General features: G+C 44.8%; 1 protein-coding gene across 3 annotated transcripts in view; it reads right to left on the reverse strand.

Moving 5' to 3' along the window:
- LOC121536476 (anion exchange protein 3-like) overlaps positions 1 to 17,866 on the reverse strand; it is a 61,864-nt gene extending 43,998 nt beyond the window's left edge. For 2 of the 3 annotated variants that reach the window (XM_045206745.1, XM_041843770.2), the window contains exons 1-4: positions 17,701 to 17,866; positions 13,614 to 13,870; positions 12,412 to 12,641; positions 10,922 to 11,133 (exon numbers count right to left, since the gene is read on the reverse strand). In XM_045206745.1, coding sequence (XP_045062680.1) covers positions 10,922 to 11,133; positions 12,412 to 12,641; positions 13,614 to 13,870; positions 17,701 to 17,734 — 733 coding nt within the window. In that variant the 5' untranslated portion in view covers positions 17,735 to 17,866. The remainder of the gene's footprint in view (positions 1 to 10,921; positions 11,134 to 12,411; positions 12,642 to 13,613; positions 13,871 to 17,700) is intronic. The other variant, XM_041843768.2, reaches the window with a different exon arrangement.
- Between the last annotated feature and the right edge of the window lie 5,882 nt (positions 17,867 to 23,748).

A 23,748-nucleotide genomic window follows, 5' to 3' on the forward strand; every position in this document is an offset into this window, starting at 1 on the left:
CTCTGTTCGCCATGCCATTACCCATCAGGAGAAGATGTTGGGCCATCATAGCACGGAGCTACAGGAGATCGCGTTGGCAGTTCGAACCTTTCTACCGGTCTGACGGAGGTCCAGAACCAGCGCAAGTTTCCGGTGGAGGATCCACTACCGGTTTCACCCATCTCGCCTGCCGCGTCTGAAGCGGTGTCCTTCCGTGAGCCCAAGGTTCCGACGCCGGATAAATATGAGGGGGAGCTGGGAAGATGCCGTTCTTTCCTTATGCAGTGTGGGTTAGTGTTCGATCTACAGCCCTACTCTTATGCCACAGACAAGGCTAGGATAGCCTTTGTGATTGAGTTGCTGCGTGGTCGAGCGCTGGAGTGGGCTTCAGCCGTTTGGGAACGACAAGACCCCTGCATGGCTTCATACCAGGGGTTCACGGCCGAGATGAGGAAGCTCTTCGACCATTCCGTCCGAGGGAGGGACGCAGCTAGGCGCCTGTTTTCGCTCCACCAAGGAACTCGCAGCGTGGCCGACTTCGTGATCGAGTTCAAGACGTTGGCTGTGGAGAGTGGGTGGAATGAGGAGTCTCTGCAAGCGGCCTTTTACCAGGGTCTGTCGGAGCAGCTCAAGGATGAGCTGATCTCCTATCCGGAGCCTAGTGACCTGGACAGCTTGGTAGCCTTGTCTATTCGGGTGGATAATCGAGTCCGAGAGCGAAGGAGGGAGAAGCAATGGGGTCCGTCCAGTCGATCAGCTTCTCAGTTCCCAGTCGGGTCGGGTGGTGGACCAGAACACGTCGATCATTCTCCACCACAAAGGATTAGTGGAGAGGTCCTCTCTCCCGATTCTGAACCCATGCAAGTGGGGGCGGCACGGGTTAACCAAGGAGGAGCGTCAACATAGACGTAAGACCAACTGCTGCCTCTACTGTGGTAGCTCGGGACATTACATCTCCACTTGTTCCCGGCGGTCGTCAAACTGCCCGGCTCGCTAAAGTTGGGAGGACTTTTAGCGAGCCAGTTTCAACCTCTCAGTACCTCTGTCAGACCCCGTTTCCCGGCTACCCTTGTGAACAGGAATCAGAGCTTAGCGATTAACGCTTTTATCGATTCAGGTGCCGATGGAAGCTTTCTTGATGCCGAGTTGGTGGAACAGCTGGGGCTTTCCAAGGAGCAATTGCCGGAAGCCATTGAAGCGACCACTCTGAACGGCAGTAGTCTGGCACGTATCACGATGAGGACTGAACCGGTTAAGATGCTGTTGTCGGGGAATCATTCGGAGATGATTTCATTCTTCATTCTGCCGTCTTCCCATGTTCCTCTGGTCCTTGGATACCCCTGGCTGAAGGAACACAATCCCACGTTCGATTGGGTGACGGGCAAGGTAATGAGTTGGAGCCTTGATTGTCATGCTAACTGTCTCAAGACTGCCTGTCCCCATTCGGTTCCCAGTCAGGTGATTGAGGCTAAACCCCCAGATTTGTCCCTGGTTCCCGAGACATATCACGATTTGGGGGAAGTGTTCAGTAAGCAGAAGGCTCTGTCACTCCCTCCCCACCGACCATATGATTGTGCCATCAACCTGTTCCCTGGAGCTGTCTACCCCAAGGGAAGGTTATACAGTATCTCCCGCCCTGAACGTGAGGCTTTGGAGACCTACATCAAGGAGTCCCTAGCTGCTGGTCTCGTTCGTCCCTCGTCATCACCCCTGGGGGCAGGATTCTTCTTTGTGGGTAAGAAGGATGGCTCTCTTCGACCATGTATTGATTATCGGGGGTTGAATGACATCACGGTCAAGAACAAGTATCCCCTGCCCTTGATGAGTTCTGCCTTCGACTCATTACAGGGTGCTACGGTGTTCACCAAGCTAGACCTACGCAATGCGTATCACATGGTCCGGATCAGAGAGGGAGACGAGTGGTTGACGGGTTTCAATACACCGATGGGTCACTTCGAGTATCAGGTGATGCCGTTTGGACTGACCAATGCTCCAGCGGTATTCCAGAGTATGGTGAACGACGTCCTGAGAGATATGATCGGTCTCTTTGTGTTTGTTTACCTGGATGACATTCTGATCTTCTCGAAGGAACCTTCCGACCACGTCCAGCATGTCCGGCAGGTTCTGCAGCGATTGTTGGAGAATCGCCTGTTCGTGAAGGCCGAGAAGTGCGAGTTTCACGCCCACACGACATCCTTTCTCGGGTACATCATCTCCAGGGGAGAGATTAGGATGGACCAGGAGAAGGTTAGAGCGGTTCTGGAATGGGCCCAGCCCGGTACGAGATTGCAGCTCCAGAGATTTTTGGGGTTTGCGAATTTCTACCGCAGATTCATCCGGGATTACAGCCGTGTGGCCGCTCCGTTAACTGCCTTGACTTCCAGTATCAGGAGCTTCAAGTGGAATCCGGAGGCGGATCGAGCGTTTCTGGATTTGAAGAGGCGATTCACCAACGCACCGATTCTCTCTCAACCGGACACGGCCCGTCAGTTCGTCGTTGAAGTGGACGCGTCTGATGTGGGAGTTGGCGCCATCCTGTCGCAGCGATGCTCCACGGACAGTAAACTCCATCCCTGCGCCTACTACTCTCGTCGCCTTTCGCCTGCGGGAGAGGAATTACGATGTGGGTAACCGGGAGCTTCTCGCGGTGAAACTTGCCTTGGAGGAGTGGCGCCACTGGTTGGAGGGGGGCGGAGCAACCGTTTATTGTCTGGACTGACCACAAGAATCTTGCTTACGTGCAATCGGCTAGACGTCTCAACTCCCGTCCAGGCCAGGTGGTCGTTGTTTTTCGGACGATTCAATTTTTCCCTGACGTTCCGACCTGGATCTAAGAACGGCAAGGCGGACGCCTTGTCTCGGATGTTCTCCAAGACGGAGGAGAGTGGGTCCAAGACCGAGACAATTCTCCCCCGAACTGCGTCGTGGGAGCTGTTAGGTGGAAGATTGAGGAGGAGGTGATGGCGGCTCTTCGGACGCAGCCCGGTCCCGGTAACGGTCCACCCGGTCGGTTGTTTGTGCCTGAGTCGGTTCGTCCTGCGGTCCTCAAATGGTCCCACGCCAGCAAGATGGCTTGTCACCCTGGCGTGGCTCGGACGATGGCGTTTCTTCGCAGACGTTTTTGGTGGCCTGCCATGGCCGAGGATACTCGGGGTTATGTTGCTGCCTGTCCAGTGTGTGCGCAGAATAAGGGTACCAATCGGCCCAGCTCTGGACTACTTCACCCCCTTCCTATTCCCCGCGACCATGGTCGCATCTGGCCCTGGACTTTGTCACTGGGTTGCCCGCTTCTGAGGGGAACACGGTCGTTCTGACTATCGTGGACAGATTCAGCAAGTTCGCCCACTTTGTGCCAATTGCCAAGCTTCCCTCTGCCTCGGAGACGTCCGAGATCCTGGTTAGGGAGGTTTTCAGGGTCCACGGGTTGCCCAGTGATATCGTTTCCCGACCGTGGCCCTCAGTTTACCTCTGCTGTCTGGAAGTCCTTCTGTTTGGCCATTGGAGCTACAGTCAGTCTCACATCTGGTTTTCACCCCCAATCTAATGGTCAGGCGGAGAGAGCCAACCAGAAGATGGAATCCACGCTACGCTGCCTGGCCTCTTCCAACCCCACCTCCTGGGTCTCTCAGTTGCCTTGGGTTGAGTATGCCCACAATACTCTCCCTACATCTGCCACTGGGATGTCTCCCCTTCCAGTGCCTGTATGGCTACCAACCTCCCTTGTTCCCTTCTCAGGAGAAGGAGCTCTCAGTGCCTTCTGTTCAGGCCCATATTCGTCGTTGCCACCGGACCTGGCATCGGGCCAGAAAGGCACTCCTTAGAGTTTCGGACCGGTATCAGCTCCAGGCGAATCGTCGCCGGATCCCCGCTCCCACCTATACCATCGGAGATAGGGTCTGGTTGGCCACACGGGATCTTCCTTTACGGACTGAGTCTAGGAAGTTGTTACCGAAGTTCATTGGTCCGTTTGTGGTGGAGAAGGTGATCAATCCGGTGGCAGTTCGACTCAAACTCCCGAGGACGCTCAGAGTCCATCCCACCTTTCATGTCTCCTGCCTCAAGCCTGTTTTCCTCAGTCCTCTGTTGCCTCCTCCGCCTCCTCCTCCTCCTCCTCGGATGATCGGAGGTGGTCCTGCCTACACGGTGCGACGCATTATGGATTCCAGACGGCGGGGCCGGGGTTTCCAGTATCTCGTGGACTGGGAGGGGTATGGTCCGGAAGAGAGGAGTTGGATTCCGCGGCGACAGATCCTAGATGCTGACCTCATCCGTGACTTCTACCGCCTCCATCCTGGCGCTCCGGGGAGTCCGCCCGGTGGCGTTCGTCGGAGGGGGGGTACTGTAACGATCCCGGCAGTCTGAGTCGGGTCCTGTCTGTGGACTAGTTTTTTCTGTTCGTGATCTCCAGTTTCCCGAGGGTTCTGGAACGCTCCGGGGAGCTCTCTTGATTTCCGCACCTGCATCCCATCAGCAATCTGCACACCTGGTCCTGATCATCACCCTTCTTAGGCTCTGGCCTAACATCCAGTCCCTGCCGGATCGTTAGCCATGAACAGTAGGTTTACCAGAGTATCAGTCTTAGAGCCTCTAGCGGTAGTTTTGTTGTTTTTGCACCTTGTTGGTTTGTTGTTTACTGACCTCCGTTTTGTTCCATCTGCAGTCACTCGTCCGGAGCCTTCATCCAACCTCTGCCTGGTGGTCGGCGGCTGCCGAGCCATGACGGGATCAACCACTGCACCCCCAACAACTAATCAACGCCGCCCGCTCTGTTCCCTGGATTATTCAGCATCACTCTTGAATTTGTAAATAAACACTCACCTTCGTTTCAACTTACCTTGTCCTGGTCTGCTTCTGGGTTCTGGCTTTGTAACTCGTGACACAATATGGTCATACATTTGGCAGGAGGTTAGAAAGTGAAACTCTGTTTCCACCTCATTTTGTGGGCAGTAGGCACATACTGTAGCCTGTCTTCTCTTGAGAGCCTGGTCTGCCTACGGCGGCCTCTCAATAGCAAGGCTATGTTCACTGAGTACAGTGGGGGAAAAAAGTATTTAGTCAGCCACCAATTGTGCAAGTTCTCCCACTTAAAAAGAAGAGAGAGGCCTGTAATTTTCATCATAGGTACACGTCAACTATGACAGACAAATTGAGGAAAAAAAATCCAGAAAATCACATTGTAGGATTTTTAATGAATTTAATTGCAAATGATGGTGGAAAATAAGTATTTGGTCACCTACAAACAAGCAAGATTTCTGGCTCTCACAGACCTGTAACTTCTTCTTTAAGAGGCTCCTCTGTCCTCCACTCGTTACCTGTATTAATGGCACCTGTTTGAACTTGTTATCAGTATAAAAGACACCTGTCCACAACCTCAAACAGTCACACAACAAACTCCACTATGGCCAAGACCAAAGAGCTGTCAAAGGACACCAGAAACAAAATTGTAGACCTGCACCAGGCTGGGAAGACTGAATCTGCAATAGGTAAGCAGCTTGGTTTGAATAAATCAACTGTGGGAGCAATTATTAGGAAATGGAAGACATACAAGACCACTGATAATCTCCCTCGATCTGGGGCGCCACGCAAGATCTCACCCCGTGGGGTCAAAATGATCACAAGAACGGTGAGCAAAAATCCCAGAACCACACGGGGGGACCTAGTGAATGACCTGCAGAGAGCTGGGACCAAAGTAACAAAGCCTACCATCAGTAACACACTACGCCGCCAGGGACTCAAATCCTGCAGTGCTGACGTGTCCCCCTGCTTAAGCCAGTACATGTCCAGGCCCATCTGAAGTTTGCTAGAGTGCATTTGGATGATCCAGAAGAGGATTGGGAGAATGTCATATGGTCAGATGAAACCAAAATAGAACTTTTTGGTAAAAACTCAACTTGTCGTGTTTGGAGGATAAAGAATGCTGAGTTGCATCCATACCTACTGTGATGCATGGGGGTGGAAACATCATGCTTTGGGGCTGTTTTTCTGTAAAGGGACCAGGACGACTGATCCGTGTAAATGAAAGAATGAATGGGGCCATGTATCGTGAGATTTTGAGTGAAAACCTCCTTCCATCAGCAAGGGCATTGAAGATGAAACGTGGCTGGGTCTTTCAGCATGACAATGATCCCAAACACACTGCCCGGGCAACGAATGAGTGGCTTCGTAAGAAGCATTTCAAGGTCCTGGAGTGGCCTAGCCAGTCTCCAGATCTCAACCCCATAGAAAATCTTTGGAGGGAGTTGAAAGTCTGTGTTGCCCAGCGACAGCCCCAAAACATCACTGCTCTAGAGGAGATCTGCATGGAGGAATGGGCCAAAATACCAGCAACAGTGTGTGAAAACCTTGTGAAGACTTACAGAAAACGTTTGACCTGTGTCATTGCCAACAAAGGGTATATAACAAAGTATTGAGAAACTTTTGTTATTGACCAAATACTTATTTTCCAACATAATTTGCAAATAAATTCATAAGAAATCCTACAATGTGATTTTCTGGATTTTTTTTTCTCATTTTGTCTGTCATAGTTGACGTGTACCTATGAGGAAAATTACAGGCCTCTCTCATCTTTTTAAGTGGGAGAACTTGCACAATTGGTGGCTGACTAAATACTTTTTTTCCCCACTGTATGTAAGTAGTCAAAGTTTTCCTTAATTTTGGGTCAGTCACAGTGGTCAGGTATTCTGCCACTGTGTACTCTCTGTTTAGGGCCAAATATCATTCTAGTTTGTGCCGTTTTTTTGTAAATTCTTTCCAATGTGTCAAGTAATTATCTTTTTGCTTTCTCATGATTTGGTTGGGTCTAATTGTGTTGCTGTCCTGGGGATCTGTGGGGTCTGTTTGTGTTTGTGAACAGAGCCCCAGGACCAGCTTGCTTAGGGGACTCTTCTCCAGGCTCACCTCTCTGTAGGTGGAAGGTTTGGGAATCACTTCCTTTTAGGTGGTTGTAGAATTTAACAGCTCTTTTCTGGATTTTGATATTTAGTGGGTCTCGGCCTAATTCCGCTCTGCATGCTTATTTTGTGTTTTACGTTGTTCACGGAGGATATTTTTTACAAAATTCTGCATGCAGAGTCTCAATTTGGTATTTTTAGCCCGATCCTAATTAGTATGTTTAATTTGATGTTCCTTTTGATGGCGTAGAAGGCCTTTCTTGCCTTGTCTCTCAGATCGTTCACAGCTTTGTGGAAGTTACCTGTGGCGCTGATGTTTAGGCCGAGGTACGTATCGTTTTTTGTGTGCTCTAGGGCAATGGTGTCTAAATGGAATTTGTATTTGTGGTCCTGGCAACTGGACCTTTTTTGGAACACAATCATGTTTGTCTTACTGAGATTTACTGTCAGGGCCCAGGTCTGACAGAATCTTTGCAGAAGATCTAGGTGCTGCTGTAGGCCCTCCATGGTTGGGGACAGAAGCATCAGATCATCAGCAAACAGTAGACATTTGACTTCAGAGTCCAGTAGGGTGAGGCCGGGTGCTGCAGACTGTTCTAGTGCCCTCGCCAATTCCATGATATTTATGTTGAAGAGGGTGGGGCTCAAGCTGCATCCCTGTCTCCCCCCACGGCCCTGTGGAAAGAAATGTGTGTGTTTTTTGCCAATTTTAACCGCACACTTTTTGTTTGTGTACATGGATATTATAATGTTGTATGTTTTTCCCCCAACCCCACTTTCCATCAATTTGTATAGTAGACCGTCATGCCAAATGGATTGAAAAGCTTTTTTTGAAATGAACAAAGCATGAGAAGACTTTGCCTTTGTTTTGGTTTGTTTGTTTGTCAATTAGGGTGTGCAGGGTGAATACGTGGTCTGTCGTACGGTAATTTGGTAAAAAGCCAATTTGACATTTCAAATCAAATCAAATCTAATCTAATTTTATTGGTCACATGCGCCGAATACAACAGGTGCAGACATCACAGTGAAATGCTTACTTACAGCCCTTAACCAACAGTGCATTTATTTTTAACAAAAAAGTAAAAATAAAACAACAACAAAAAAAGTGTTGAGAAAAAAAAGAGCAGAAGTAAAATAAAATAACAGTAGGGAGGCTATATATACAGGGGGGTACCGGTGCAGAGTCAATGTGCGGGGGCACCGGCTAGTTGAGGTAATATGTACATGTGGGTAGAGTTAAAGTGACTATGCATAAATAATTAACAGAGTAGCAGCAGCGTAAAAAGGATGGGGTGGGGGGGCAGTGCAAATAGTCCGGGTAGCCATGATTAGCTGTTCAGGAGTCTTATGGCTTGGGGGTAGAAGCTGTTGAGAAGTATTTTGGACCTAGACTTGGCACTCCGGTACCGCTCAGTACATTGTTTTCACTGAGGAAATGTATGAGTCTGCTGTTAATGATAATCCAGAGGATTTTCCCAAGGTTGCTGTTGACGCATATCCCACGGTAGTTATTGGGGTCAAATTTGTCTCCACTTTTGTGGATTGGGGTGATCAGTTCTTGGTTCCAAATATTGGGGAAGATGCCAGAGCTAAGGATGATGTTAAAGAGTTTAAGTATAGCTAATTGAAATTTGTGGTCTGTATATTTTATCATTTCATTGAGGATACCATCAACACCACAGGACTTTTTGTGTTGGAGGGTTTGTATTTTGTCCTGTAGTTCATTCAATGTAATTGGAGAATCCAGTGGGTTCTGGTAGTCTTTAATAGTTGATTCTAAGATTTGCATTTGATCATGTATATTTGTTGGCTGTTTGTTCTCTGTTATAGGGCCAAAAAGATTGGAGAAGTGGTTTACCCACACATCTCCGTTTTGGATAGATAGCTCTTCGTGTTGTTGTTTGTTTAGTGTTTTCCAATTTTCCCAGAAGTGGTTAGAGTCTATGGATTCTTCAATTACATTGAGCTGATTTCTGACATGCTGTTCCTTCTTTTTCCGTAGTGTATTTCTGGATTGTTTTAGTGATTCACCATAGTGAAGGCGTAGGCTCAGGTTTTCTGGGTCTCTATGTTTTTGGTTGGATAGGTTTCTCAATTTCTTTCTTAGGTTTTTGCATTCTTCATCAAACCATTTATCACTGTTATTACTTTTCTTTGGTTTTCTGTTAGAGATTTTTAGATTTGATAGGGAAGCTGAGAGGTCAAATATACTGTTTAGGTTTTCTACTGCCAAGTTTACACCTTCACTATTACAGTGGAACGTTTTATCCAGGAAGTTGTCTAGAATGGATTGAATTTGTTGTTTCCTAATTGTTTTTGGTAGGTTTCAACACTACTTTCCTTCCATCTATAGCATTTCTTAATATTATTCAGTTCCTTTGGCTTTGATGCCTCATGATTGAGTATCTCTCTCTCTCTCTCTCTCTCTCTCTCTCTCTCTCTCTCTCTCTCTCTCTCTCTCTCTCTCTCTTCTCTCTCAGGTCCAAAACAAAACTCTCACCCCTAAACATTGACACTTCCACAGTCCGGCAAACAAGCACAAGCCCCCTGACATTCATCTGTGTGAGGTAAACAACATCAGGCATATCACCCTCCTGATTTCCCCACTCATATACTGTAGCTTTCCCTTCCCAAGGGCCTAGCGTCATACAGACCAACACTCACACAGACAAGTAGACAAGCATCCCACCTTCCAAATGCCCACGCTTGCACTGGCTAGTGAACAGACACATGCACACACACACAATTGCTCACACGTGCACGCACACACACACACCACCACACTCACACACTTTCATTCACACATAGGAAATGTTCTTCTCAACATTCACACATAGGAAATGTTCTTCTCAACATTGACACCCTTCCTTTCTCTGTCTTGTTTCTGTCCCTTTTGATTCACATATTCACCCTATCAAATCACAGTATACACATATCCACCCTATCAAATCACAGTAGTCACATATCCACCCTATCAAATCACAGAATTCACATATCCACCCTATCAAATCACAGTAGTCACATATCCACCCTATCAAATCACAGTATTCACATATCCACCCTATCAAATCACAGTATACACATATCCACCCTATCAAATCACAGTAGTCACATATCCACCCTATCAAATCACAGTATTCACATATCCACCCAATCAAATCACAGTATTCACATATCCACCCTATCAAATCACAGTATTCACATATTCACCCTATAAAATCACAGTATATCCTACTACAACAACATAGCAACACCATATATTACACTCTCACATAAGGACATATACCCTAAATAGAATATCACACAGATAATATATTAGACAGATATGTCATATATTTTTATGTCAATAGAGGGTGCCCTAAACTAGCAGATTTCCCTCCATGTGTTTTGTTCAAAAATATGAACTATGGTAACACAGTATCATTAAACATATTTCCATACTTATCTACTGGGGCATTAGTTCATCAATCCTGTGGGGTATGTGATTTATATTTGATGTTTTATCCCTGTTCTCAGACCTGCTTCAAACTGTCACCTTCAAACTCCCACAGCAGAACAGATGGGAAGGCAACTGGAGCATGGCATGCAATTGGAGCAACCTGCCTTTGTCAGGCGTAAAGGATGCTGACTGGGTCTGTCCATCAAGAGGCGCCAAGTGAGGAACCGAGACTTTGGTCCAAATATATTTAAGTCTCAAGGTATGCATTAGGTTTATTATTTAAAACTGCCACCAACGTTACTTTGTATGAATTACACTACCTTTACCCTCTACTTTCAATAAACATGGTATGCCCTTGTTCAGGAAACGGGGGCTAAGGCAGGCAGGAGTGGTCAACCCTCCTCCAGCAGCTGGGAGTGCAGGCTTTTACTCTAGCCCTACAAATACAGTATACACCAGATTCAGCCAATCAAGGTCCAGAGAAGCAGCTGATTAGTAGAATCAGATGTGGTAGATTAGGGCCGCAGGAAGGTAGCTCTATAGCAGGAGGATTGGCTAGCGGGGTTGATATGGGAATGGTTCGTTCTCTCTGGTGTGTGTGTGCGAGTCTTACTCTTCATGTCGTCCAGGTCGGCGCTAGCCAGCATCTGAGCCTCAGCCTCGTCGGTGGGCACCTTCTGGTACACGGCTGTTTCCATGGCCGTCATGCTGCCAATGCAGACGCGCTCCCGCAGGTCGTAACTGGTCCGCGGAGCAGGGTGGAGAGGATTCCTCCTGAACCAGCCGCAGGTGGTCATGCTAGGGGGGTCCGCAGAGGGGGGGCACCTGGGGAAGGGGAACACAGGGAGGATCACGGAGAGTGCAGCGGGATCACTTGAGTGCATGTGAAAACCCATCATATTGTATTTGATTCTTCAAATGTTTGCTTTTCAAGTATGTCAGGTAAATATCTGTAATCCATTGTGTCAAATATCATGAAGGACCGTCAGCCATAAACCAGTTCATTTTCTTCAAAAATGAACATGGTATCAAACATCAACCCAGTCCATACAAACAAACATCTTGACTGGCACACACACACACACACAGAATGAATAATCTGGGAAGGGTTTGATTGTTGGGTGTAGTGTGGTGCATCATCCACCAGAGGGCGCCAGAACACATCACAGCACCACAAACACTGGCTTCCTCACCCAATTGCATAACATTACATGACATTGTGACTATGTTCCTTGTTTGCTGCTGCAATAATAATAAATCAATGAGATTAACCACCCTGTAGTGGGGAAAACAAGTACCTGGGTTGTATTCATTAGGCTCCAAGTGGAAGAAAACTGAATAAAACAGGGAGGGACTACCTGGAGTTGTCCAATAAGAAATGCTAATTTTTGTTTCCGTTGCAAAATGTTTTGCTACGTTGTGCCCTAATGAATATGACCCTGGGCTCCACACAGTCCCTGACCTCCCAGGATGAATCCATACATTATTAAATCCATTATCAAATAATTCATATTCTCATAGCTGTGTGTTAATGAGTCAGATGGGTTTGCTCATAAAGATCATATCTAGGACACGTGCCCCTCGAGACATGATTGTGACAGGCACACTGTGTCCTTTTGAGCCACATAAATGCTTTGATGTTTTTAGATGTTCACTTAAAAACAAATAATTCTACTGGAATCGGGAGTAATGAGCATGGAATGTTAGAAGTTCTTAAAATGAAGAGCATTGTAGGAAGAGCTGGGTATTTGGTTGATGAGATCATTAAATATCTTCAAATGTTGAGTACAGACCTCTGTCATACAAAATAAATATTGTAGGCACTGTACTATTTTTAGTGCACTCTAGTTCTGTGTTTTCTTAGTTCACAATTCACGAAGCATATCATCTTTCTAGTATAATCCTAGTTTCACCTTGTGCCTTACGGCGAGGTGTGCTAACAAAATAAGTGTTGGCTGGTTGCTGCATTTTGAAGTGAACAATACAATTGGCTGATTTGAAATAACTTCATTGTTTCACCACACAGCCAAGTTACTGTACCTAATCACCTGCTAGCTACCGTCACATTGCTTTATGCATCCAAACATCTGAGTCTGGGCACACCTGTTGGTGGACTCTTCATCACCCTCCTCATCCTCTGGTTGCTCCCGAACCTCCTGTTGTTGCTGCTCCTCCTCCATCTCCCCCTCCTCCATCTCCCCCTCCACCACCTCCTCCTCTTCTGCCGTGGCCAGTGTGGCCTTCTCTGGCGGCGGATGTTGTTGTTCGCTCTCCATGTGGAAGGAAGTTAGGGGGAGAGCCGGCTCCAAATTCTCCTCACTCCCCAGGCTAAACTGAGAGGAGAGGGAGTTGGTTACATTGGTCCTTGTACAGGAAATCCCTAACAGCTCCATCTGAAGGTTCAATCCAAAGGCCAGTTGATTGACTTCAAGTACCTGGATCATGAGTGTCAGTTCAAGTCAGGTGCTGTCCTGTCCCAGTCAGACTTTGGCAGAAGGTGTCGAACATAGGACTCCTAACTCTTAAGTCTCTCTCTTTCTGTCTCTCTCTCTCTCTCTCTTTCTGTCTCTCTCTCTCTCTCTCTCTGTCTCTCCTCTCTCTCTCTGTCTCTCTCTCTGTCTCTCCTCTCTCTCTGCCTCTCTCTCTCTCTCTCTCTCTCTCTGTCTCTCTGTCTCTCTCTGTCTCTCTCTCTCTCTCTCTCTCTCTCTCTCTCTCTCTCTCTCTCTCTCTCTCTCTCTCTCTCTCTCTCTCTCGGGCAACATGTGTTAACATTGCCAAAGCAAGTGAAATAAACAATAAACAAAAGTGAGAAGAAATAAATAAATAAATTGCACTCAAAGGTTTCAAAAGGATAAAGATGTTTCTAATGTCATATTATCAGCCGTGTACAGTGTTTTTTCAACAACGTGCAAATAGTTGTAGTACAAGTAGCAGGGGAAGATAAGTCAACTATCTCCCTCTCTTTCTCTCTCTCCAGGGCACCTGATAGACTAGTACTAACATATCTTCATCTTCCCTGTGTCAGCTGCTGCCTGCTCTTCATCAAAGCTCTCATATTACACAGGAGACCAGAATTCCCAGCCTTCCTCCCTCACACATAACTTGTAGAGTGTGACAGACATTTCTCTCTGGAGTGTCTTTGAAATGAATATACTGAATTAATATATAACAAATTAATAAACTAAACTTCTACTTGCAACATTCCAAACGTTGTATCGGACTGAATAAACAAGAAATGATCAATAACAATAAGAAGTATTCTGATAAGCTGTCAGACATGATCACACCTTTCTCTGTTATGTTACCTGCAGTTGGTCATCGGGCTGCTCGGTGGGCGTGGCTGCCAGGTCCCGCCCCTCTGTTTCAGACACCTCCTCCTCCTCGTCTACCTCATGGATGGTGGGCGTGACCTCCGAGGGCGCCATGGAGGTTTTTTTGTTCTTGCGCTTCTTCTTGCGCCAGTGGTTACGGTCCATGCTGAGCACCCGCTTGCGTAGACGCTGGGGTGGGGGTAGATGGGTGGACAGCGGGTGGTGGGTGTGGTGAAAGGTGTGCCGGTGATCTGTGAAAGGAAGGGTAGGAGTTTAAGTGAAAATAGCGTACAAGCCTGCCGACATAATGCGTGCAAGACTTGTCATGAGCAGTTACAACCCCTTTATAATGTATTCTAACCATCTGATCATTTTTTTTAAATAACTCAGATCAGACATTTTAAAGCAATTGAAATGTTGATGAACAGACAGAAATGCCCCTGACATTACAAAGGCTCATATGCTTATAACAAATTATTAAGAATGATACTGACAGGCTTAAGTTAAAGGCCCAGTGTCATTCAAAAACATGATTTTCCTGTGTTTTATATACACTGAACAAAAATATAAATGCAACATGTAAAGTGTTGGTCCCATGTTTCATGAGCTGACATAAAAGATCGAAAGATTTTTACATATGCACAAAAAGCTTATTTCTGTAAAATGTTGAGCACAAATTTGTTTACATCCCTGTTAGTAAGCATTTCTCCTTTGCCAAGATAATCCATCCACCTGACAGGTGTGTTATACACAGGTGCACCTTGTGCTGTGGACAATAAAAGGCCACTCTAAAATTTGCATTTTCAACACACAACACAATGCCACAGATGTCGCAAGTTTTGAGGGAGTGTGCAATTGGCATGCTGCCTGCAGGAATGTACACCAGAGCTGTTGCCAGATAATTTAATGTTAATTTCTCTACCATAAGCCGCCTCCAACATTATTTTCGAGAATTTGGCAGTACATCCAACCGGCCTCACAACCGCAGACCACATGCATGGCGTTGTGTGAACGAGCGGTTTGCTGATGTCAACGATGTGAACAGAGTGCCACTTGGTGGCGGTGGGGTTATGGTATTGGCAGGCATAAAATATGGACAACATTTACATTTTAGTCATTTAGCAGACGCTCTTATCCAGAGTGACTTACAGTTAGTGAGTGCATACATTATTATTTTTTCATACTGGAATCAAACCCACAACCCTGGCGTTGCAAATGCCATGCTCTACCAACTGAGCTACATCCCTGCCGGCCATTCCCTCCCCTACCCTGGACGACGCTGGGCCAATTGTGCGCCGCCCCATGGGTCTCCCGGTCGCGGCCGGCTACGACAGAGCCTGGATTCCAACCAGGATCTCTAGTGGCACAGCTAGCACTGCGATGAAGTGCCTTAGACCACTGCCCAACTCAACAAGCACAATTGCATTTTATCAATGGTAATTTGAATACACAGAGATACCATGACAAGATCCTGAGGCCCACTGTCATGCCATTCATCTGCCGCCATCACGTCATGTTTCAGCCTGATAATGCACAGCCCCATGTCGCAAAAGCCTGATCAACTCTATGCGAAGGAGATGTGTCGCACTGCATGAGGCATATGGTGGTCACACCAGATAATGACTGGTTTTCGGATTCACCTATTTTTTTAAGGTATCTGTGACCAACATATACATATCTGTATTCCCAGTCATGTGAAATCCATAGATTAGGGCCTAATGAATTTATTTCAATTGAATGATATCCATATATGAACTGTGACTCAGTAAAATCTTAGAAATTGTTGCATGTTGTGTTTATATGAGGTTGGAATAATACTGTGAAAATGTGAAAATGATGATTATTCCCTTTTAGTGTAAGAGTTGTTTGAAAAGACCGGCTGAAATGTCAGCCTATTTTAGCGGGATGGAGTTTTGGCCTTCCATGGTGACATCACCAGGTGGTAAATTAGTTAATAGACCAAGAAGAAAGAGAGTTCCAAACCTCTCTGCCAATAACAGCACATTTTTAGTTTTCCCCTCCCCGCTCAAACCACTCCCAGACAGTCCTAGCAAAATTCTTGCTTGAGAAATTGCTCTTTGCTAAGAAGCTATTTTTCTTTCTTTTTGACGATTTTAATTGAAAACAATCACAGTAAGGTACTTAATTGTTACCAAAAAATGATTTGATATTGAGATAAAAACGGCTACATTGGACCTTTAAGTGATACCAACATATTATCTTTAAGGCAACACTCATTCCTGTTAGCAAAAACGGTTATTAAGTTCGGAGAACACCCCCAAAAAACTGGGTAAGCAGTAGTGTTGCAAGTTATCCTGAAAATTCGGTACTTTGTCGATAAAAAAAAAAATGAATAAACGGTACTTACATTTTTGTTATGTTCTGTACTTGGGTCAAATGTGTCTCACGTGATTGAGAGGATTAGGTCTGTCTATCAGCTCAGCCCCTTTATAGCGTGAAGACCACTTCCTCATTCATTGCTAGAGGAGTCTGGGCTGCATTAGCTCCCCACTCATTTACATTTTACATTTTAGTCATTTAGCAGACACTCTTATCCAGAGCGACTTACAGTTAGTGAGTGCATATATTATATTTTTCATACTGGCCCCCCGTGGGAATCGAACCCACAACCCTGGCGTTGCAAACGCCATACTCTACCAACTGAGCCAGATCCCTGCCGGCCATTCCCTCCCCTACCCTGGACGACGCCGGGCCAATTGTGCGCCGCCCCATGGGTCTCTCTAGTGGCACAGCTAGCACTGCGATTCAGTGCCTTAGACCACTGCGCCACTCGGGAGACACTCATGTTGCAAAAGAAGTTAACACACTTGAATAATGCAACAAGGCATGTAAAAATGTTGAACCTGTTCATTGCTGTTCGCAAAACAATGTACACACAGGTTAGAACACTTTTACAATGTAAGACGATACCGGTAGATTTCAGCTTTAATTGTAGCCTAACTTTCCTTGCTAGCTTGTATTCCCTACCTTAGTACCTTGTTTGTGATAATATGCTAGCCATAAAGCAAAATATGCTGATTTTAAAGCTGATTGTCACCAAAAACGTAATTAATTCACTTCGTCTCCCACGCCACAAAAAAATAATTAATTTCTTAATCTCTCTCGCCTTCCATCTGATTTCCACTAGATTCCATAGCCACAAAGTTAGATTCCACAGCCACTTTCTGCCTCACAACTACATTTACATTTTTACATTTTAGTCATTTAGCAGACGCTCTTATCCAGAGTGACTTACAGTTAGTGAGTGCATACATTTTTTTTTTTTTTTTTTTTTTTTTTTTTCATACTAGCCCCCCGTGGGAAACGAACCTACAACCCTGGCGTTGCAAACGCCATGCTCTACCAACTGAGCTACATCCCTGCCGGCCATTCCCATCCCTGCCGGCCATTCCCATCCCTGCCGGCCATTCCCTCCCCTACCTGGACGACAACTGACATCATTACTTTCTTAAAGAGACAACGCACATTTTTATAAAAGAAGCATTGCTTATTCTATGCAAATGTTGTTGATCACTACAATACAATAAAATGTTCTCCTAGCAGTTTCCAATAAATAAAAAATATTTGTCATCTGTAGCCCCATGATATCAGATTTACCCAGTTTATCAATAGAGATTTACCATTCAAATAAATGATTATCATTATGTTGTTTTGTAGTTAGATTGGTAAAAACAAAGTCAAAATGATTGTATGATTGTATAATTGATTGAATTAATGCATACATGGCTGTCTCAACAACAAAAACGTACATACAATGTTCAGATGTAATGATATTGAACTCACAAGATGCCCAACGATTGAACAGAGCAGTAGCTGGGGTATCTCTCTGGATCAAGTGCCATTCTGTGACTTTGGCTAATACGTCTTATTTTTTGTTATGGTTTCGTTTTGGTATCGAGTATCGTGATGGTTTTGAGTATTGTGATGCTAAACCTGGTATCGGTATCGAAGTAAACATTCTGGTATCGTGACAACACTAGTCAGACATTCATTGAAAGTTTACTCTGTGTTCTACAAAAGCATACCGGTAAAGAAGACTACAGATTGGTAAATGGCTTACACTCAAAATCCTTCTCGTTGTAGTTGCGGCCCATCTTTTCTCCACCGCTGAACGCAGAGTCAGTGATGATGTCCACGAACCTCTCCACTGATAATGCCTTTTCCCAGTCCTCCTCCTCTTCCTCCTCCTGCTCCTCTGTGGAAACTTCCTCCTCCTCCTTCACATGAACCTGTACAGAGAGAGAGAGAGAGAGAGAGAGAGAGAGAGAGAGAGAGAGAGAGAGAGAGAGAGAGAGAGAGAGAGAGAGAGAGAGAGAGAGAGAGAGAGAGAGAGAGAGAGAGAGAAATGGTTTGATGAAGAATGCAAAAACCTAAGAAAGAAATTGAGAAACCTATCCAACCAAAAACATAGAGACCCAGAAAACCTGAGCCTACGCCTTCACTATGGTGAATCACTAAAACAATACAGAAATACACTACGGAAAAAGAAGGAACAGCATGTCAGAAATCAGCTCAATGTAATTGAAGAATCCATAGACTCTAACCACTTCTGGGATAATTGGAAAACACTAAACAAACAACAACACGAAGAGCTATCTATCCAAAACGGAGATGTATGGGTAAACCACTTCTCCAATCTTTTTGGCCCTATAACAGAGAACAAACAGCAAAAAAATATACATGATCAAATGCAAATCTTAGAATCAACTATTAAAGACTACCAGAACCCACTGGATTCTCCAATTACATTGAATGAACTACAGGATAAAATACAAACCCTCCAACCCAAAAAAGTCCTGTGGTGTTGATGGTATCCTCAATGAAATGATAAAATATACAGACCACAAATTTCAATTAGCTATACTTAAACTCTTTAACATCATCCTTAGCTCTGGCATCTTCCCCAACATCTGGAACCAAGGACTGATCACCCCAATCCACAAAAGTGGAGACAAATTTGACCCCAATAACTACCGTGGGATATGCGTCAACAGCAACCTTGGGAAAATCCTCTGCATTATCATTAACAGCAGACTAGTTCATTTCCTCAGTGAAAGCAATGTACTGAGCAAATGTCAAATTGGCTTTTTACCAAATTACCGTACGACAGACCACGTATTCACCCTGCACACCCTAATTGACAAACAAACAAACCAAAACAAAGGCAAAGTCTTCTCATGCTTTGTTGATTTCAAAAAGCTTTTGACTCAATTTGGCATGAGGGTCTGCTATACAAATTGATGGAAAGTGGGGTTGGGGGAAAAACATACGACATTATAAAATCCATGTACACAAACAACAAGTGTGCGGTTAAAATTGGCAAAAAACACACACATTTCTTTCCACAGGGCCGTGGGGTGAGACAGGGATGCAGTTTAAGCCCCACCCTCTTCAACATATATATCAACGAATTGGCGAGGGCACTAGAACAGTCTGCAGCACCCGGCCTCACCCTACTAGAATCTGAAGTCAAATGTCTTCTGTTTGCTGACGATCTGGTGCTTCTGTCACCAACCAAGGAGGGCCTACAGCAGCACCTAGATCTTCTGCACAGATTCTGTCAGACCTGGGCCCTGACAGTAAATCTCAGTAAGACAAAAATAATGGTGTTCCAAAAAAGGTCCAGTTGCCAGGACCACAAATACAAATTCCATCTAGACACCATTGCCCTAGAGCACACAAAAAACTATACATACCTCGGCCTAAACATCAGCGCCACAGGTAACTTCCACAAAGCTGTGAACGATCTGAGAGACAAGGCAAGAAGGGCCTTCTATGCCATCAAAAGGAACATAAAATTTGACATACCAATTAGGATCTGGCTAAAAATACTTGAATCAGTTATAGAACCCATTGCCCTTTATGGTTCTGAGATCTGGGGTCCGCTCACCAACCAAGAATTCACAAAATGGGACAAACACCAAATTGAGACTCTGCATGCAGAATTCTGCAAAAACATCCTCCGTGTACAACGTAAAACACCAAATAATGCATGCAGAGCAGAATTAGGCCAATACCCGCTAATGATCAAAATCCAGAAAAGAGCCGTTAAATTCTATAACCACTTAAAAGGAAGCGATTCCCAAACCTTCCATAACAAAGCCATCACCTACAGAGAGATGAACTTGGAGAAGAGTCCCCTAAGTAAGCTTGTCCTGGGGCTCTGTTCACAAACACAAACAGACCCCACACAGCCCCAGGACAACAACAACAACAACACAACTAGACCCAACCAAATCATGAGAAAACAAAAAGAGAATTACTTGACACATTGGAAAGAACAAACAAAAAAACAGAGCAAACTAGAATGCTATTTGGCCCTAAACAGAGAGTACACAGTGGCAGAATACTTGACCACTGTGACTGACCCAAACTTAAGGAAAGCTTTGACTATGTACAGACTCAGTGAGCATAGCCTTGCTATTGAGAAAGGCCGGGCGTAGGCAGACCTGGCTCTCAAGAGAAGACAGGCTATGTGCACACTGCCCACAAAATGAGGTGGAAACTGAGCTGCACTTCCTAACCTCCTGCCAAATGTATGACCATATTAGAGACACATATTTCCCTCAGATTACAGCGATCCACAAAGAATTCGAAAACAAACCCAATTTTGATAAACTCCCTTATCTACTGGGTGAAAAACCACAGTGTGCCATCACAGCTGCAAGATTTGTGACCTGTTGCCACAAGAAAAGGGGCAACCAGTGAAGAACAAACACCATTGTAAATACAACCCATATTTATGTTTATTTATTTTCCCATTTGTACTTTAACTATTTGCACATTGTTACAACACTGTATATATACATAATATGACATTTGAAATGTCTTTATTCTTTTGAAACTTCTGAGTGTAATGTTTACTGTTAATATTTATTGTTTATTTCACTTTTGTTTACTATCTACTTCACTTGCTTTGGCAATGTTAACATACGTTTCCCATGCCAATAAAGCCCTTAAATTGAAATTGAATTGAATTGAATTGAATTGAGAGAGAGAGAGAGAGAGAGAGAGAGAGAGAGAGAGAGAGAGAGAGAGAGAGAGAGAGAGAGAGAGAGAGAGAGAGAGAGAGAGTTACAACACTGTATATATACATAATATGACGTTTGAAATGTCTTTATTCTTTTGAAACTTCTGAGTGTAATGTTTACTGTTAATATTTATTGTTTATTTCACTTTTGTTTACTATCTACTTCACTTGCTTTGGCAATGTTAACATACGTTTCCCATGCCAATAAAGCCCTTAAATTGAAATTGAATTGAATTGAATTGAGAGAGAGAGAGAGAGAGAGAGAGAGAGAGAGAGAGAGAGAGAGAGAGAGAGAGAGAGAGAGAGAGAGAGAGAGAGAGAGAGAGAGAGAGTGAGAGATCAAAGACATTGCTCCTGCATTTTTCAGCATGTTTTTACAAAAAATATAGATTTAGAGTTAGATAAACTTACATTTTTTGGCAGGGACATATAGAGGATGCTACCCTCCACAACACAACTTTCATTCCAAACCAAAACTCCAAACCTACAACCCGATTTTGGACAGAATTACCTGGAATTACCTGGAAGGCTTTCCACTACCAAGGCTTACTATTCCCAATCTATACAGCAAATGCTCTGGCAAACAAACAGAAACCTGAAAACACCATCCAACCTGGAACTGAGTGAGTAATGTTTAGTCTGAAACAATTTTTTACTTTCAAAAACCAAGAAGAAAAATACATTACAATGATATATTTTACTTTATAAGGACTGAATGCTAAGGCTACCAAGCTTTCTAGTACAACGAGATACAACTTCAATTAGCACTGACGTGTGAAGTGAGAGGTGTCAAAGCCCTTGAGCCCAACAATGGCAGGAGAGTCGCACAGTCTACCCCAACTTAATGGAGAGGCCTTAGAAGCACCCTCCCGCTGTTCAGAGGTCATTAAAATACAGTACCCTCTGAATGTAAAGAACGATAAGACACGAAAAGAGTACAAAATGAAGCTCCTTATGGGAAATCAGGAGACACTTTTTGCTGACTTTTATAAAAATGGGAACATAAGCAACCTTATCTTCCACACAGACTATCCCCTGGCATGGCACAGTGCTATACTAGCACACTACCCCTCTGTTAAGAGGGGGGGTGTTAGTGATGGGTGGAAACTCAGGAAACTAGACAACGAGGACTCTGAGTCGTCTAATATAAATCTATAAATCTGGAACAGTTTTGGTACAGGGCAACACCAAACAGTTCCACCTGGACTTTCACCTAATCAAAGAAATAGCTCAGCAGGAGAAGCTCTCCCTTGAGAAAGATACCCCCACCCCGAGCGGGTCAGACCAGACCTCTTCATTAAATAACCCCACAGAGCAACCCCAAGCGGAAAGTCAACTTCCCAGCACAGAGTACTACTCCCTCATTGAAATTAAGGATACATTCACCCAGCTGGAGGTAAGGCAGGTGGAGCTGGAACAGCAGGTGAACACACTCCAGTCAGCACAGACCCAGACAACAGTCCAGCACAACAACACCCCCTTAACTAGACCTGGAGAGCTGGAGGTAGAGAGACATGTCTGCACTCTGGACTGTGGTGAGACAACATCAACAGGAGAAAGAACAGGAGCAGGAGAAGAACAGAGCACTAGAGGAGAGGATCAGAGTGCTGGAGGAGAAGGTGAGAATGATGATGGTTGTCAGAGAACAACCCATTAGAGAGCTAGCCACCCCTGCAGAGAAGCCAGCAGGACAGCCCACCTTAGATCCTGGCCAAAGTCTCGACACCGCAGCAGAACAGTACACCTTAGACCGTGACCATAGCCTCGACATCACAGCCAGACAAACAAATGAAGAACCCAAAGCCCTGGGGATCCCAACCCCTCTGAGCACCCCCCCATCCGCCACCCTGATAACAGTGACAAATGGTTTGATGAAGAATGCAAAAACCTAAGAATGAAATTGAGAAACCTATCCAACCAAAAACATAGAGACCCAGAAAACATGAGCCTACTATGGTGAATCACTAAAACAATACAGAAATACACTACGGAAAAAGAAGGAACAGCATGTCAGAAATCAGCTCAATGTAATTGAAGAATCCATAGACTCTAACCACTTCTGGGAAAATTGGAAAACACTAAACAAACAACAACACAAAGAGCTATCTATCCAAAACAGAGATGTATGGGTAAACCACTTATCCAATCTTTTTGGCCCTATAACAAAGAACAAACAGCAAAAAACAACAAGTGTGCGGTTAAAATTTGAAAAAACACACACAAGTCAAATGTCTACTGTTTGCTGACGATCTGGTGCTTCTGTCACCAATCAAGGAGGGCCTACAGCAGCACCTAGATCTTCTGCACAGATTCTGTCAGACCTGGGCCCTGACAGTGAATCTCAGTAAGACAAAAAGAATGGTGTTCCAAAAAAGGTCCAGTTGCCAGGACCACAAATACAAATTCCATCTAGACACCGCTGCCCTAGAGCACACAAAACAGGTAACTTCCACAAAGCTGTGAACGATCTGAGAGACAAGGCAAGAAGGGCCTTCTATGCCTTCAAAAGGAACATAGAATTTGACATACCAATTAGGATCTGGCTAAAAATACTTGAATCAGTTATAGAACCCATTGCCCTTTATGTTTGTAAGGTCTGGGGTCCGCTCACCAACCAATAATTCACAAAATGGGACAAACACCAAATTGAGACTCTGCATGCAGAATTCTACAAAAATATCCTCTGTGTACAACGTAAAACACCAAATAATGGATGCAGAGCAGAATTAGGCCGATACTTGGAGAAGAGTCCCCTAAGTAAGCTGGTCCTGGGGCTCTGTACACAAACACAAACAGACCCCACAGAGCCTCAGGACAAAAAAATAATAAAAAAAATAACACAATTAGACCCAACCAAATCATGAGAAAACAAAAAGAGAATTACATGACACATTGGAAAGAATTAACAAAAAAAAACAGAGCAAACTAGAATGCTATTTGGCTCTAAACAGAGAGTACACAGTGGCAGAATACCTGACCACTGTGACTGACCCAAACTTAAGGAAAGCTTTGACTACGTACAGACTCAGTGAACATAGCCTTGCTATTGAGAAAGGCCGCCATAGGCAGACCTGGCTC

The sequence above is a fragment of the Coregonus clupeaformis genome, chromosome 23 (genome assembly GCF_020615455.1).
Source record: "Coregonus clupeaformis isolate EN_2021a chromosome 23, ASM2061545v1, whole genome shotgun sequence".
NCBI classification, from domain to species: Eukaryota; Metazoa; Chordata; class Actinopteri; order Salmoniformes; family Salmonidae; genus Coregonus; species Coregonus clupeaformis.